This window comes from Stegostoma tigrinum, chromosome 21 (genome assembly GCF_030684315.1).
Source record: "Stegostoma tigrinum isolate sSteTig4 chromosome 21, sSteTig4.hap1, whole genome shotgun sequence".
NCBI lineage: Eukaryota > Metazoa > Chordata > Chondrichthyes > Orectolobiformes > Stegostomatidae > Stegostoma > Stegostoma tigrinum.
In genome coordinates, this window is record NC_081374.1 from 33,802,109 (window position 1) to 33,820,963 (window position 18,855).

General features: G+C 39.7%; 1 protein-coding gene across 14 annotated transcripts in view; it reads left to right on the plus strand.

The window, feature by feature from the left end:
• The window catches only part of LOC125462946 (synaptotagmin-B), a 579,758-nt gene that overhangs the window by 477,394 nt on the left and 83,509 nt on the right, over positions 1-18,855 (plus strand). For all 14 annotated transcript variants that reach the window (XM_059653434.1, XM_048553466.2, XM_048553467.2 and 11 more), the window contains 2 exons: positions 8,421-8,588; positions 9,269-9,386. In XM_059653434.1, coding sequence (XP_059509417.1) covers positions 8,421-8,588; positions 9,269-9,386 — 286 coding nt within the window. The remainder of the gene's footprint in view (positions 1-8,420; positions 8,589-9,268; positions 9,387-18,855) is intronic.

The window sequence follows — 18,855 nt, forward strand, 5'->3', positions numbered from 1 at the left end:
CTTTCAGCAAAGTGCATGTTTAGTTCAATTAATACGCTTTCTTTCTGTTGCAATTATATATAATGGAATCAAAGGAGCAGTATAGCTCAAAAGCTTAATTTCAGTCCAGTTCACTCTAGAGTAAATGCTTCTTCTATATTTCAGAGCTCTATTCTGAGTGACTGCTGCGTTGTTGTAATGCCACCTTGTGAAATTAATGTTATACTTAGGCCCAGTGAGCCCTCCACTTCTATAGAGGGTGTCAAAATTTTGAGAAAGCAAAGCTCCATAACCTAATCAACAATTATCATTCAACTGATGTCACTAATGTAGATTATCTCATTTCTATCTGTAGGATGTTGGCATGTATAAATTGACTTCCATACTGCCTACATTACAACAATGATTAGAAATCAAAAGCACATATCTGGCTGTGAAGGGTTATCCTCAGGCCGTAAAGGTGTTATATAAATGCAAATTATTTCAATTGTGTGAGATTAAAAAGTGAAATCAAAATCTAACGATAGACCTCATTTAATTATGCTAGGTTTCTTTCAAATTACATTGGACCTTAATTATTCATCTTAAAATATGATGTTATGAGTATCTCACAACTATTTGATACATAACGTGCACATTTAAGAATACCAGTTGGTCTGCATCATTACAACAAAAAATAACTAAATGTTACTGCAGTGATGAACATTGGTTATCTCATAATAGACAAATAATTAAAATTATGATGCTGTACTTGGACATACAATTTGAATATTTCAGGGTTTGTGAATGTGATTTCATCCACAGCGAATGCCTTTGAAAACAAAGTTATTTTTGTGACAGACTTTGATTCAGAATCCTTACTGTACTATTTAATACCAATAGGTTTAGAACTCATCATTCTGCATTCTGCTGAATATTTGCTGAAACAGCAGATTTTCAGACTGATTAAATGTAATGTGCTGCCAAAAGCCAAGAATTTCTGCTTACTTCAATGAAAAATTAAAAATATACCTTTCAAAGTTACATTGAGCCCATGTTCCTGTCAAGTAAAAAGAAGACTAGCAAAAAGAAACATAAGTATATTGAACAAGCCAGAGAAGGCAATGGACGAATTATGTCATACCGAAAATTCATCAAGGTAGGGACGCAGGGGAATAAAACTAAGGTTTTTGTTGAGTACAGAATGCTCAGCATGTTCACTGAAACACAATCAGTTGATCTCAGGAAATAAGAGCCGAAGTTGCTAAATGACACAAATTGGAACTAACACAATTTAACCATGAACTAACAGGCAAATGATACCTCAAATCTCATTTCTATTTGTAGGGTGTTGGCATGTATAAATTGACTTCCATACTGCCTACATTACAACAATGATTAGAAATCAAAAGCACAACTCTATGAGTCTAACTGCATTCTAACAAAATACTTTATGGAAATGTCTTAGCTTGATACTTAAAGTTTAAGTAATCAATACAACAAAGACATATCTATCTCAACTGGCTACAAACATCCCTCAAACCTAATAAATATCTCATGTCATGTCTAGTTCCAAAGTTCTCTAACTCAGCTACTGCTGCGTAAGAACTCATCTTACTCAACCCAGTCCCTAAATTGCTCCAAAACTCAGGGATATGAGCCAAATGCTAACAAGTGGGACTAGATCAATTTAGGATATCTAGTCGGCATGGACAAGTTGGACCAAAGGGTCTATTTTGTGCTGGACAACTCTATGAGTCTAACTGCATTCTAACAAAATACTTTATGGAAATGTCTTAGCTTGATACATGACAGTATTGATGGCGCAAGTTCCCCAAACTCCTTTATGCTACCCCTTTGATGAAGCCTGTTTCATAGCCTGGTTGGTTTGACAAAACTCAGCAATGGTAAAAATGCCAAACTCACAATTCCTGTTCCAACTCTGCCTTTGTTTTTTTAAACTGTGTCTCTCTCTCTCTCTCTCTCTCTCTCTCTCTCTCACACACACACACGCACATACACACACACACACCCCTTCCCTATGTAATAGCCTCTCAATGCGTCATCAAATGCATTTTGACAAACCAAATCCAAATGAGTCACTTTTATGGTCTACCAATTACAATCTCAAAAAACTCCAACAGATTTTTCAAGATGATTCCACTTTCATAAATCCATGTTTGTTGCCTCCCAGTCACATTATGATTTTCAAAGTGTCTTGCAAAAAAACTCCTAATAATGCAATCAAATATTTTTGTTTAGTATTATTGAATCAAACTATTTGACATTTGGTTCCCTCACTTTGAACAGGAAGGTTCTACTTGACATCTGGTAATTTATAGGAACAATTGTAGAAACTACAGAATTTGAGGATCAAAACCAATGTATCCCACATTCTGCAGCCATTTATTTGAACCATTAGAATGCAGGCCATCAAGTCCAAGTAATTTATCAGACAAAGCCACAATTTCTCCAGTCCAATTTAGAACATAGAACATAGAACAGCACAGCACCCAACAGGCCCTTCAGCCCACCATGTTGTGCCGACCATTGATCCTCATGTATGCACCCTCAAATTTCTGTGACCATATGCATGTCCAGCAGTCTCTTAAACGACCCCAATGACCGTGCTTCCACAACTGCTGCTGGCAACGCATTCCATACTCTTGCAACTCTTTGTGTAAAGAACCCGCCTTTGACATCCCCTCTATACTTTCCTCCAACCAGCTTAAAACTATGACCCCTCATGTTAGCCATTTCTGCCCTGGGAAATAGTCTCTGGCTATCAACTCTATCTATGTCTCTCATTATCTTGTATACCTCAATTAGGTCCCCTCTCCTCCTCCTTTCCTCCAATGAAAAAAGTCCGAGCTCAGACAACCTCTCTTCATAAGATAAGTCCTCCAGTCCAGGCAGCATCCTGGTAAACCACCTCTGAACCCTCTCCAAAGCATCCATATCTTTCCTATAATAGGGCGACCGGAACTGGATGCAGTATTCCAAGTGCGGTCTAACCAAAGTTTTATAGAGCTGCAACAAGATCTCACGACTCTTAAACTCAATCCCCCTGTTAATGAAAGCCAAAACACCATATGCTTTCTTAACAACCCTGTCCACTTGGGTGGCCATTTTAAGGGATCTATGTATCTGCACACCAAGATCCCTCTGTTCCTCCACACTGCCAAGAATCCTATCCTTAATCCTGTACTCAGCTTTCAAATTCGACCTTCCAAAATGCATCACCTCGCATTTATCCAGGTTGAACTCCATCTGCCACCTCTCAGCCCATCTCTGCATCCTGTCAATGTCCCGCTGCAGCCTACAACAGCCCTCTATACTGTCAACGACACCTCCAACCTTGGTGTCATCTGCAAACTTGCTGACCCATCCTTCAATCCCCTAATCCAAGTCATTAATAAAAATTACAAACAGTAGAGGCCCAAGGACAGAGCCCTGTGGAACATCACTCACCACTGACTTCCAGGCAGAATATTTTCCTTCTACTACCACTCGCTGCCTTCTGTTGGCCAGCTGATTCTGATTCCAGACAGCTAAGTTCCCATGTATCCCATTCCTCCTGACCTTCTGAATAAGCCTACCATGGGGAACCTTATTAAATGCCTTACTGAAGTCCATATACACCACATCCACAGCTCGACCCTCATCAACTTTTCTAGTCACATCCTCAAAGAACTTGATAAGGTTTGTGAGGCATGACCTGCCCCTCTCAAAGCCGTGTTGACTGCATTTGATCAAGCCATGCTCTTCCAGATGGTCATAAATCCTATCCCTCAGAATCCTTTCTAACACCTTGCAGACGACAGACGTGAGACTTACTGGTCTGTAATTGCCGGGGATTTCCCTATTTCCTTTCTTGAAGAGAGGAATTACATTTGCCTCTCTCTAGTCCTCAGGTACGAGTCCAGTGGAGAGCGAGGATGCAAAGATCCTCACAAGTGGTGAAGCAATTGCATTTCTCACTTCCCAAAGCAGCCAAGGACAAATCTGGTCCGGGCCTGGCGACTTGTCAATCTTAATGTTTGACAAAATTTTCAGTACATCAGCTTCCTCTATCTCTATCCATTCCAGCATGCACACCTGCTCTTCAAAGGTTTCATTCACTACAAAGTTTGTATCTTTCGTAAAGACAGAAGCAAAAAACTCATTTAGGGCTTCCCCTACCTCCTCAGACTCCACGCACAAGTTCCCTATGCTATCCCTGATCGGCCCTACTCTTTCTTTGACCATTGTCTTATTCCTCACATAAGTGTAAAATGCCTTTGTGTTTTCTCTGATTCCTTCTGCCAAGCCTTTCTCGTGCCCACTCCTGGCTCTCCTCAGACCATTTTTGAGCTCTTTCCTTGCCTGCATGTAATCCTCTCTAGCTGAACTTGACCCTAGCTTCCTCCACCTTATGTAAGCTACCTTCTTCCTTTTCACAAGAAGCTCCACCGCTCTTGTCATCCAAGGTTCCTTTATCTTACCCCTTCTTGCCTGTCTCAGAGGGACATATTTACTCATCACTCGCAACAACTGTTCCTTAAACAGTCTCCACATGTCTATAGTGCCTTTACCATGGAACAATTGCTCCCAGTCCATGCTTCCTAACTCATGTCTAACCGCGTCATAGTTTCCTCTTCCCCAATTAAATTTCCTCCCATTTTGCCTAATCCTCTCCTTCTCCATAGCTATGTAGAATGTGAGGCAGTTATGGTCACTATCACCAAAATGCTCTCCCACCACAAGATCTGTTACCTGCCCCGGCTCGTTTCCAAGCACCAAGTCTAGAATGGCCTCTCCCCTCGTCGGCCTGTCAACGTACTGCGTTAGGAAACCCTCCTGAACACTCCTTACAAAAACAGCTCCATTCAAATCTTCTGCTCGAAGGAGGTTCCAATCAATATTAGGAAAGTTAAAGTCACCCATTATAACAACCCTACTGCATGCACACTTTTCCAAAATCTGTCGACCTATGCTTTCTTCAATCTCCCTGCTGCTATTGGGGGGCCTGTAGTAAACCCCTAACGAGATGACTACTCCCTTGCTGTTCCTAATTTCCACCCATACTGACTCAGTAGGCAGATCTTCCTCGACAATGGAAGCTTCTGTAGCTGCGATACCCTCTCTGATTAGTAGTGCTACACCCCCTCCTCTTTCTCCCCCTCCCTATTCTTTTTAAATGTTCTCTGTACAAATAATTCCTTTCAGTTCTTAGTTCTCACTAAATCCATTTTTCCCTGCTATCGTCAGAACATTTCCAATATCTTCCATTCTGAATACAGATAGGAAGTATTCATTTAATGCCTTTACCATTTCCTTATTCCCCACTATCATTTCTCCTGCATATGACCCTCTCAAAATTCTATAATTCCAATTGACAATGTCTTCCCGTTTGAATACTGATGTGAGCTTTAAACTGTTGTATTCTTCCGTCAGATCCCTCAGACCAGTTTAGCTGAATAATTTCATTCGAGCCACTTCAGTCCCACAATGACAAAGTCTAGTACATGAAAGGCGTTCTGAAAATGAATAATGCAGATGCAGTTAGCAATCAGACTGTTTCCAAACAGTTCCATTTATATCAATCAAGGTTTTAATCAACATGTTCATTCACTGCACAGCTTCAAGAAGGCATTCGAAAAATGAGGAATACATTCATGATTATGTTACCAGAGAAGCCTGTCTAAATGTTCAAGAATTCCCTGTTAGACTAGATAAAACACAGCAACGTCATAAAAATTTAAACCATCAAGTAGATGGTTTACAGTGTTTCTAATAGATCCATGAATTTTCCACTCCTTTCCTTAATATCTAATATAAACACAAATATCATTTTACCATTCTAATCCATGTTATGCATACCCAATAAATGTGAATGTAAGAAAAACAGTGCGAAGTTGAAACTCAAATTTGTGACAAGATAAAGTTTGTAAGATTTCTCTTTGTTGGGACTGCGTCCTGTTGAATGTAACATGACTATTCAGAAGCTTGCCCATCAGCAAGTCTGAGTGGTTTGATTGTTAGAGATCAAGTGGGCCCAAATTATTTTGTTTAGAGGAAGGTGCAAGGTTTTTTCACCTGGAGACATTGGCAAAATTCAGTTTCTTAACAGTAGATAGATTGTGAATCTTCAAATTCTAAACAAAATGTTGAGAAAGTCAGGTTGTAAACAGTTCTATTTTAAACTATCTTGTTATTTCGAAGGTAAGAAACAGTTAGGTTTTCAGGATAGATAATCAACATTTCTGACTGGATAGGAGGCCCATGTGATTCATGTTGCCATGGAGAAGGAAGGGAGGTTCTGAGGTGTCCTTAAACACTCAGATTTGGTTATTCTTCAAGGCTCAAGAAGAAAGAGAGAGTGCAACTTTAACCACAAAGAGGTCATGATTCACATGCAGTAATACAAATAGGAGTTAGTTTCTGGATTCAAAACGTTGAACACATTAAGAATTAAAGTTTTGTCTTGCTTGTGCTAAACCAGAATTTTAAGAAGCTAAATTTCAGCATGAAAAATTGTGCTTTAAAGTTTCTAGACTGAGAAAAAAAGGAATGGAAATAAGTCCTTGGGAAGTAAAATTCACCTTGGGTGGATTTTGGGAAAATTGATTGTCCACTTGAAGGACATTGTAAGGTATATTAGCGGTGTGTATTTAACTGTACAAAAAAGAAAGAAAAGGAATATTCCCTTGTGCGTTTATACAATAAAGTGCCGACAAAGATAGTATTTAGTCAATAGTGATATTAATGCTTTTTAACAGTGATATCTTAAAATGTGAAATCTTGTTGCATCATCCTTTTACTGGAAGTTTGAATTTCTTTTTAAGACTTATCACTTTGTATAAAGATCACAAACACGTAGTTAGATTTTCCAGCTTAATCAGCATGAGCTAGAACTAAGCTCAGCACAATGAAATCACATCAATAATCTCCATTCAGACAGGCCAGTTACAATCTAATTGTGCAATTCCCCACAGAAAATGCTATCTCATTTTAAAAGTCCAAGATGTATATTTGGTTTGAAGAGGAGTTATTGAATTCATTTTATCTTTAATGTCATATTTCAGATTTATCCCCTTCTTGTCCTTTCTCCTGATGGAAATATTTTGTGAAGCTCTTTCAAAAGTCTGAGCACTCCTGTCATTCCTTGAATTTTTACAGTTGGTCAATGTTGACAGGCTGGTTAAAGAATGGAGTCCAACAATCTAGCAGATGCTTTCAATACCCACATACACAATTCCTGCATTAATTGCTAGATTCCAAGTAGACTAATAGCCCTGGCAAACCTTTGTCCTCTCCCCCAGCCCAGAAATGGTAAGAGAAAGATATATCATTCACATCATTAACTCCACAAAAATTGGCCAATTTAATATAGAAGGACTGAACTTAAGCCTTTCCCTGGCCACACAGTGGGAAACTGTTCATGTTTCAGATTTACATGCAGAATTTCACACACCAGGCACACACATAGTGGGAATTCAGCTCATTTGCGAGCTTGTGATTTCCCGTCCATGAAAATTAATGAGGCATACACTCAAATTTTTTGATATGTACTCCCAGTGGGGAAGGTTCTGCACTGAGAGAACTAAAAATGAAGATTCACTCCAGTATCCGCTGTCTGGTTTGTTCATGAATTATTCATATTTCAGCTCCCAAATTGCACACACATGGAACCAGCTACCTTGAATCCTGTCACAACGACTATGGTAGAAAAATTTGGCCATAGAATTCATCATATAAAATATAAATACTAATCAGTATGAAAGGTATTTTTAAAATACTGGATTCTATTCCCCATTGGTAATAAATAAATTACTGTCTTACAGATGGTAACGTCAAATAATATGCCATTTTTATTTATATGTCACAGCAGAAACAAAGACGTTTTTTATACTGTCAAACGTTTGATCAGATTCAAAGTTTTTTTATCAAACTGAAGCATGGTGTTGTTGAGTGTCTCTAGGAAATTTACAAAGGAAACGTTGGGAAACTGACAACCATACTTAGTGCTTCAAGATTTTTCCAATTAACAAATAGATTGCTTTGTCAAAACTTATTAGATACTGTGAGCTTTTAACTGTGACTGAAGGTTCATGACTTTATTAAACTGTTGATATGTTAAGCAACTAATTCACTAATCTGTTGAGTCAAATCAAAGGCAAATGCTTTGGAGTTTGATGCATTATCATTCATGGAGTTTTTAAAATGCCATGCAAATCACTATAAAATATATTTCATCTCTATGAATACCATTGATTATTCAAAAGGTTTTCTACTACAATTCAGAGACTTTTACTTTTCTTTAAACATATTTCAATGATTATCAAATTCCCCTGCTTGATAAGTAAATTTGTGATTGATAACAATAAAATGTCTATGCGCTGAGGAAACAGACAGCAAACACCACAGGACATCCACAGATTTATCATTTCACCTTCCCTTTAACTGAACTCTCCCCACAGGTTCCTTATCAAGAGCTGGGAGGGAAGACCCTAGTGATGGCCGTTTATGACTTTGATCGATTTTCCAAACACGACTGCATTGGTCAAGTGTTGGTACTAATGACAAAGGTGGATCTTGGTCAACAACTTGAAGAATGGAGAGATCTTGAGAGTGCTGAGAAAGAGGAGGTAGGCTTTAAGGACCTTGAAATTGTCTAATATCCATGCAGTGGCACAATAGAGAATCGAAGTACGATTGGACAGGAAAAATGATGTTGGCCCGGAATTTTCCAATATAATGATATTGAAACTGTTTGCTGAGGTGATCACTACTGTACAAAACTGACAGCGACTTATAACATCAGTAAATGTACCAGTAAACATGGACATTTGGAAATTGTTATCAGTGATGCCTGCTGTCCACTGGGCAGATGCAAGCAACACAACCAGTAATTTGACATGAATTTCAACTTTTTACATAGAGTCACTATAAAAACAATTGAAAATGTTTGTATTTGTTGGACGGGATGGCACTAAGTTTTTAAAAGTGCCCTAAGTCATGGTTACTGCTGCACAACTGCAAAATCTAAGTTTTTTTTTCTTGGGAACATGGTCATGTGCTACAAAGAACGTTCAGGATTTAGTGCTGAAAATCTTCCTGCATCTAAACAGTATAAACATAAAGATTAATTTTTAAAATAGTCAGTCTAGCAACAGGTAAAACATGAGATTATGTTTGGATTTTGATGTGGAATCACAGTCACCTGTTCTATGCCATGTTTCAGTGGTAAGTTAATTTTCTGCATTATAACTATCACAATCTTTGCAGGTTATATGATTAACCTAATATTTATGATTTTTTGCTGCAGCCAGAGAAATTGGGAGACATTTGCACCTCTTTGCGCTATGTTCCAACAGCTGGGAAACTCACTGTCTGCATCCTGGAAGCAAAGAACCTGAAGAAAATGGATGTGGGAGGACTCTCAGGTATGTAGGACAATGGGGAAGATCATATAGGGGTCTTAGATACGTGGGCTATGGCAAGATGTGCAACAGAATCAGGTGACAAGTGTGGTAAGGTCCATTTTGACATCAAGATCATCTTCTATGCCTTTAACAAATTATGAGGAAAAATATTCTTATTGGTCAGTGATGATGTGCCAATTGATGGTCATTATTGCCTGTTAAACACCTTGGTAATGCCACAACTTGTCTTCTAATATTCAGTGACACACCTGACAAGCTAGATGTCAGGAAAACTTGACAATGAAAACAGAGCAAGCACCTAACTGATTCAACTCACCAATTTCTCTGAAGGAACTCCATGCTGGAAACCAGGTTCAAAGGGTCTAGGCCCGAAACATCAGCTTTTATGCTCCTGAGATGCTGCTTGGCCTGCTGTATTCATCCAGCTCCACACTTTGTTATCAAACATCTGAGGACATGTTTCATGGGCACTGAATACACACACACACACACACACACACACACACACACACGCTCATAACACATCGCCTGATTCACATACAGGTCACTTCTGCACTTCAATGTCTTGCCTTGGGCTGTAAGGACACAAAATTTTGCTCAGGGGCATGCACCCAGTTCTTGAACTGAACCAATGTGCATTTCTAGGCTCTTCACTTGCTATCATAGCACTTACTCAGCAGAGATACCAGGCTTCTATGACTGTCGTCTTGCCTTGCTGTTAATGAAAGTAGACAAGTAGGTACAGGAACTAGGAAGACAAATGGTATTTTGACTTACATTGCAAGAGGATTTGCGTTCAGAAATAGCAATAGCAACTGCAGTCATAGAGGATATAACTTACTTGGTAAGGTAAGGTAAGGCAGCACCTGGAGTATTGTGAGCAGCTATGATTGCCCTATCTGTGAGAGGTTATACTTATCATAGAAGGAGAGCAGTAAAGGTTCACTAGGCTATACTAGAGGTGGCAGAATTGTCATACGAGGACAGATTGGTTCAACTGGGCCTGTACTCACTCAAGTTTAGAAAAAGGGGAAAGGATAAATGTTTAAAATTCTAACAAGGCAGACTAGATATTTCTAGAGACACATTATAGGAAAGATGTGAATGTATTGGAGAGTGAGCAGAAGTGATTTGAAAGAAACGAGAAACTTCTGTTATGAGGATACAGTGAAAGAATTGGGCACTGTTCTCCTTGGAGAGAAAACAGTTTGATAGAGATTTTCAAAATCAGAAGCAGACTAGAGAGAATACATAGGAAGAAGCTGTTCCCACTTGTAAAAAGAACAAGAAAGGGAAGGCATATATTTAATGTAATGTGAAAAAAATGCACGAGTGATGTGGGTACAAAAGTTGTTTTTTAAAAACGTGAGTAGTTTGGGTATGGAATACACTGCCTGTGAAAGTAATGGAGGCATTTGAGGGGATACTGGATGATTACTTGGACAAAATTACTGTAGGAGGGTATGAGGTGAAGGCAGGAAATTGACATTTAGTAATCATGCTCTTTTGAATAGGTGGTACAGTTGGGCTGAATGGTCTCCTTCTGCACTGTTACAATTCTGTGAAAGTTAGCACAGATATGGAGTCAGGAAACTTGCCTTAGTTGTGACAGGCCTCAATCAAGTAGGATAGCCTTTGGTCATGAGGTCCCAGCATAGTAAATAAAAGCAACCCACAGGATTTGGTGTGGGGTGGGTAAAAAACATTAATTGATTAAATCGTGCTGGAAAGATATTGAACTTAATGTTGAATCCTAGAGGCTGTAGGGTCCCCAAGTAGAAAATGGGATGTTATGCTGAGGCTCAGTGGAACACTGCTGCAGGCCTGAGACAGAAATACTGGTGTGGGAGCCCAGCAGCGTGTTGACGTGGCAGCCAACTGGAAGCTCGGGTCATTTCAGTGGACAGAGCACAAGTGTCCTGCAAAGTAGTCACCAAATCTATGTTTTACCTCCCCAATGTAAAGGAGACCACATTGTAAACAGCAGATTCAGTAAACTATATTGAGACACCACAGCAGCCTCTGAAACCAGTCCAGGCCAAGCATGGAGTGTTAAGGATCAGGATCCTTTCCTCTTAAGGCCTGGACACCACCCGTCTTGACTCTTCCTGCCCTATTGTGGACTGTTTTCCACCTGGAGGAAAAGAGAGGCAGGTATTACCGGAGAAGGAAGTGAAGGCACGGCTATTAATATTGATGTAGGTGGGAATGTGTCCAAAGCAAGTGAGCAGGCAAATCAAAAGGCATGCAGGGTCAGTAGTGTTGAGTGAGAGCGAGCGGCAAAGCTGATGCTGGGAATAGTGAGAGTAATAGAGAACGTGTCTTGGTGAGGTGTGGGTGCAGTACTTAGACAGAGTGAATGAGAGGTATTGAAATAGAGATAGCGGACCTGACCCTGATGCTGTGGAGGAGGACATTGTTCTTCTTCCAATAATGCTGGGTACTCCTCCAGATTGTTAAAACAGCTTTAACCCAGATGGTGACCTCAAACCAGGCTGTCATCTTGTGCTGCCATTGTCTCCACTGCTGGTGCCCAGGGAAAGAGATGTCCTGCATCTGTACCATCTGATCCAGCTGGACTGCTAGGCATGTGTCCCCACACAGCAGAATGTTGAATTCCCACAGGCTGCCACGTTTGTGGTAAATTTCAGGAACCATGCGGGGGAAGTCCACACGTGTGTTGCTTGTCCAGCAATACAACAGGCTTTTAAAGATAGCATAGATTCAGGAGGTGCCCATGAATTCTATAATATCTTCTGGGCGTCTAGTTGTTGAGAGTATGGAACATGGTGAAATAAGGTGGAAATAGAGTATGAGAGACTCCATAGGGATGTGGCAGATAATTAACAAGACAAATTTGGTGAGATAGGATGACAGAACTCCCTGGGCCTAGTGAAAAACCTTCCAAACATCTCGCTTTATCTCAAAAGAATGCAAAACTCAGTTCAACTGCTCTTTTGGAAGTGTCAGTGCTTAAGAGGGGTACTAGAATTTGCAATAAATACACACACTTTGTAGTATATCACTAGCTCTCCATGAAAGAAAAATCAACTGCACTCTATGTAATCTTTTTGAGTAAATCCCTCAGGAGCCCTTGAATTCTTATCCCTCAGTTTTCTGAAAATCATTTGACCAAAATGAAATACCAGTTACTGTTAGGAAAATATCAATAAACAGCTATTGAATGAAGAATTGCACTTTAGTAAAGATTCTATTTTAGACTCAAAATATTTAAAGAAAATAACATGTTGGGAATTTAACACAAATTATATCAGCTTTGTTCTAAATAGTAGTTTCAATCTAAGATTAAAAAACATGTATCACCCAGTCATTACCTGGTCAGGCATCACCTCAACTGTACTGGTCAGTCCCTGACTCTGTCACCTTCAGCTACTCCTTCAGTTAATAAGACCCAAAGCTCTGTAATTCCCTCTCTAAATCTCTCTATATTTCTATTTCCATCACTACACAACTTTCTCTAAAACATGTCTCTTTGACCAAGCTTTTGATCATCTATTTTATGATCACCTTTAGCTTGGTGTCAAACATTGCTTTGTAATGTTGGGATTTTTCCTCCATCAAATGTGCTTTACAAATACAAGTGACAGTTGCTGTTGTTGGCAAATCCTGATTAAAACAAAACTCACTGAACAAAAAGTATGAAAGCTGTTTTCCTTCTTTAGCAACACGAATAATTAATGAGGATATGAATACACAATTCTATATATCCTGGTGTACCATTGTATTTGTGGCAATAATGCATTAGAAACATAGAAAATATATATAGGAGTCTATTCACCAAATCACAGCTGTGTGGTCAAAAGCAAACTATCCAGACTAATCCCACATATCAGTTCTTGGCACACAGCCTGTAAGTTATACCATTTAGCCTCTCCCTGTGAACACACAAGTTTCAGCCTTATTGAGATATAGCTTATCCAAGTTGTGTGTTCTATTTGCCTCAAAGTTTGTTCCCAGTCCATAAAATCTGAAACCCTCCTTCCTGCATCACTTCTCCAGCAGAGGTCGGTATCCGCTACCCAGTTCATTTTAATTTCATGCCCTTAAATATATTAATTGTTTAAATTATTTGGCAGCTCCTTGCCCCTTATCCCACTGCACTGAATTCCCGCTCTCACCAAATTCCCAAATACTATTCTGTTGAGTAAACCATTCCTTTTAGCGGGTTTTCTTGGCTCTGTACTTCAGTAGAGATTGCTCAAAAAATATGTAGTTTTAAAATGCAGTAGTAACTGTTCAGCAAATTGCTATTATATCTTGTGGTTTCCAGAGACTTGAAATATTCACATTTTGAACTCAAATGCTGGAACATCATTGACTGTATTTTTTAGATTGTACCATATGCTGTGATCTTATACATTGTTAGCCCACTTCTCAGACTGTAGTGCAGGAATGATAATTTGCATAGTTAAACATATAAACACATGAATATATAGGGTCGAACTTTCTGCTGTTGAGTGGTGAGAAACTGAAAATTAAAAAATAATCAGAATCCCAATGTCAAGAAATGTTTCCTTTAATGTTTAAATGATGAGCTCAGATGCTAGTCATCAATGTTACCTTACTTCCATGTATTTGTATCTCTTTATTAACTCAACTGGCTTCATTTATAAACCTTTTCCCACTTCCCTCTCCTTCCCAAGAAATGAGGTGGGATTAATTCCTCATATGGAAGTCAGAGAAGCACCTGCTGTTTCAGCTCACCACTTGTTTCTACAGGACTTTATCCAAACTGTTTTCACCACAGGATCTCTGAATGCTCCACAGAAATGTTCTCTTCCACCCTTCATCCAAGCATCCTGGCATTGGAAAAAATCTTTGGGGTTTGATACCACTCACTCAGTTTTTGGTTACTTGGTAACTTCTAATCGCATTGTCTTTCAGAATAGAGGGAGGTTATTAAGTGGGGAGCACCAAACAACCAAGTGGAGGGCGGGGTGGTGCATTTGTCTCTGTGAGGCACTGTGCAATGTCAACGTCACACACACGGCAGGCACCATCAGCTTGCGGCAATTATGTGGTGTCCTTTTGAGAAAATTCAGCCCTACATTTCTCTCCTCTGTTAAACTGTTCCTTCAGCCCACCTCTTTGGCCAGGGTTTTGGTCACTTATCCTAATATCTCCTGAGTTTATCAACAATTCCAGGAAGCATATTGGAACATTTTGCTGCATAAAAGGTGGTACATAAATACAAGTCATTGAAAGAAATTGAAAAGCCCGATAGACCATTTTTTCCCTACGGCAGAAAGATAGGTTCACTAGCTTCGTGTATCCTTAGCAAAGTCCCCCACCAATTATGAAAACTTGGAAAATGTTCAGTTAAAGCAGGATATTTTTGTTTTATTCTGCTGCCTCAGTCCTTAAATTAGGTAGTATTCGTAGCTTTGAAACCCATGAGGAAGGCTGCAGGCCAAGCTCTGTTTAGCATTCTGAAACAGATTGCACCTTTGGCAAGAAAACAATGACATTGATTTCCAAATGTTGTATCTGTGAATCAGGGAATTAAACTTTTCTGGTTGGGCATTGGGAAGTTGATTTTACAAGCTTGGTGATTAGTTAGAAAATAATTTCTGCACACAAACAGCAAACGATGTTGGGTAGATTACAACAGCCCAATTCAAAGGGGACAGCGTATTCAACGCAAGCAGCGTCAGAGAATCGGTTAACTTATCATAATGAAATCTTGAATAAAGTTGTGTTCAGTGGTTCTATAGCATTTTCCTCTCTTTCACAGCACAAAGATCGGTCCAGATAGATATCTCTCACTGCTGATTAGAAATTGTGAGGAAATGAAGCAGTAAGTTACAATGCTGCCTCGTTGTCCCAAGCTAGAAAAACTGGTATCCAGGCTGTCTCTTAGTGTTGTCATTGGTTGGCTCGCCGAGCTGGTTCGTTGTTTCACAGACGTTTTGCTATCAGGCTGGGAAACATTATCAGTGTAGCTGTACTGATGATGTTACCCAGCGTGGTAACGAAACAACGAACGAACCAACCGCAATATCCACAACCCGACACTAAAACCTTAGTTAATAAAATGTGAGGCTGGATGAACACAGCAGGCCAAGCAGCATCTCAGGAGCACAAAAGCTGACGTTTCGGGCCTAGACCCTCTCTGATGAAGGGTCTAGGCCCGAAACGTCAGCTTTTGTGCTCCTGAGATGCTGCTTGGCCTGCTGTGTTCATCCAGCCTCACATTTTATTATCTTGGAATCTCCAGCATCTGCAGTTCCCATTATCTCTGATACTAAAACCTTAGTGTCTCTTACTGTCTCTGACTCTTCTAAATGTCAGTTATGAAGGTCTAGAGCTTAGCCTGTTCCTTGCTAATCCTCTTACAACTCATCTCCAAGATTTCCTGGTTAAAATGGTGCCAGTAAGCCTTTGGATGTTGGTACAACAGAACTTGAATAGAGCTCCTCTGTCTGCTTTCTTCTTCTCTTCGAGGCTTTGGTCTCTCCTGAGGCCAGCATTGCCAAAGTCTGTTTTCATCTTTAGGGTTCTTTGGCCCTTAAAGGGGCATCTCATTTTGTATTTCTGCAGCAATGCCAGATTGCTCACTTCAATTCTAGTGACCCAAATCCTGTTTATAGTTTCCCCTAGGTGGCTAAGAAACCAAGCCCAAAGAAACTGAGAATTGCTGAGGGGTCAAAGCGGAGCAAATATTTTCAATTGCCAATTCCTTCTATTGGAGATGTGGGAAAGCAATGTCTTTCTTATGAATTACGTATGATTGAAAAATGATAAATTACCACATTTAGTTTCCAACACAAGTGGAAACATCAGAATTTATGTCCTAAATATAGTAAGAAGAATCTGGCAGAAGTTTACCAAAATTGGTGGTGTTAATTTTGGGGAGGGCTGAGCTCCAGTGAGTTCTCTCATACAATTCCCTGTCACGTGTGTGTGTGTATGCCTTTACAGTGCCATACCTGTGCTATTGTGCACTCGCCAGTAGCAGAAGGGCTTGCCACTCCCAAGGCCTTGTGGGATTCCTGTCAGTGGCACCACATTTAAAGCACACCTGTATACTATATCAAACACGAGCAATAGAAATAACCCTTCACAGTACACACAGTGAGACGGAAATAAAAAGAAAAGCTTCTGTGAGCACAAGAGACACAGGTGACACGGTTTCAGAAATTCAAGATCAGACTCCGAAGTGTTTTGCCACTTCCATCTGGTTTCATTTGAGTCTGTGCTAAAAGGCAAGGCAAGATAGAGGTACTGTGAGCCTCTATGTGCTGAATAATGTGGCAATACACAATAAAGGAAAGGCGTAGGCTGAGATGCTGTGAGCATTTAATTAGGTATAAAGTGAGCATTAAGAAAGCAAGTGAACAGCCCAGAGATATGCCCTGCTCCAATGCTGGTCACTACGAACCCGGAAGCCTGGCAGCCACATTACAATGAAAGGTGTTGGTGGGCTTCAAAGTGCAATATTGAAGTGGTGAACAAGATTGTAAATGAGTGGGAGATGTGCCATGCAGATGCAGAGGGTAGATTATTTGATGCCAATATTTGTGGACAGGGGATACAAGCAGCCATTGCCCATGGAGCATGCCCGAGATGTTTGAGAATGTTGGCCAAAATGGAGACTTGCCATTGTCCACCTTATTCAGGGGCTAAGATGATTGAGGCCTATGACTTTAAATAGAACTATATCACCACATACCCGGTTCAATTGCCTCATGTTCTTTAATTCACTTTATCTAAAGATGTATTTAATATTTCCCCACTTCCCCATTGTTAATCAATCGCCTAATTGGATCATTTGTTCCACATACGATAATTGCCCAGTGCAAAACGAGGCCTGCTTCAACCAGCAATGCTCCGATTGAGGGACCTGCCTTTGAGCAATTAGTAATAATTGCAGTAAAGAAATTCTTACCCAGTGCTGCTTCTGACTTGTATATTGTTCCATCCTTCACAAAGCTCATTGTCATATTTACCTGGCCAACTCACACTGCCAAATTTAAACTGCAACATCACTTTTTAAGAGAGACAAAAATAATGTAACAATTCTTATCAGCTGAAAATAGAGTAGAACTCTGCTCAGTTACAGGAGGTAATCTTGAAAAATGACCACAGATGTAATTTTTCACTTACGGTAGCAAATATAATCTCGCTAACATTGTTGGTGATAGATAGGAATGTCAAGGATCCCATAACTTTTAACCTGCATGTTTCTACTTAAGAAGCATAACCTAATAATGGCTGATAATAACATGCTTCTGCTCTGTTTTACTTTTTTTGTTAAAAAAGTGACAATGGTTATTATGGCAAAATATAGATGAATTTATTCGATAATAATAACTGTTGTCCAACTGTAATAGCCATAGAATGTTTATAACAAAATACAATGTACTTCACTGAAAATGAATAGAGTAGCATCTACACAAGTGGTGTCACTTTCAACCTAAACAGAACACTTGGTCTTCCTACTGGAAACCAGATTGAGTTCTCATTAATATTCCATGCACTGTGCTTGATCTGACCTTTTATGACAATCTTGATACCCTAAAGGGATTTTTTTTATTTATCATGTATAGTTCCACTATGCTAATCATCGACTTCAAAAGGTCATTGCAGGGACATAGTTGATGTTTAGCAACACACCAAGAGCATCAGGACTTTGATGGAGCAAACTTACTTTGCTTCTTTGAAAAATAAACACAGCTTTTAAGTTCTGTTGAATCTTGATTGGAATAATTTATATCCACTACAGTTTATTGTGCAGAGTGTTAGATTGGACAATCAGAAATTAGGAGAACTAAAGCCAAAGCAAAACAGATTGATTTCAAATAGGTGTTTGACAAACACAGATGTAATCAATGTGCTTCTCGAAAGCAAAATCTATGGATAGGAGTTTTTTTTCCCAATTAGACTGTCTGGATGAAGTATAATTCAGACCCACAAATGGCAGCAGCAGGACCCAGAAGTTTTGCAAGAAGGCAGCCAATGAACTGGCTAATGAAAGCTTCAACCAGTTAGGGAAAGTGGGCAGCTCATTAGATTGACATGCCAATAAGCTATTCAGAAAGTAAAGATCAGCAGCCCCACCACCATAGGTTAGAAAGGGAAAGGATACCTCATGATGGAAGTAGCCTTGGAAAAGCTTTCAAGTTTACAAGTAGCAAGTGGCCATAGATACCAGACTGGGTAAGGAGTTAGACACCGATGCCACCCCCAACCCGGTGAGCTGCTGGGACACCACCTCCATTCATCAGTTGGTCGTTTATACTCCACAGGGGGTCTGAATAACAATTGGAAAATTTAAAACAGCTTCCAACAATTGTCCTCAATAGATGCATTAATTGGGTGCTGCTGCTGTTTCTGGTGGCACAGGGGTTTATATCACCCAGAGGCTGGATGATGAAAGCAAACAGGCACACCAGCCAGTGGTAAGAAATTATAGCCTTCCTTCATCTGTTCCTGCTTCCTCACCCTC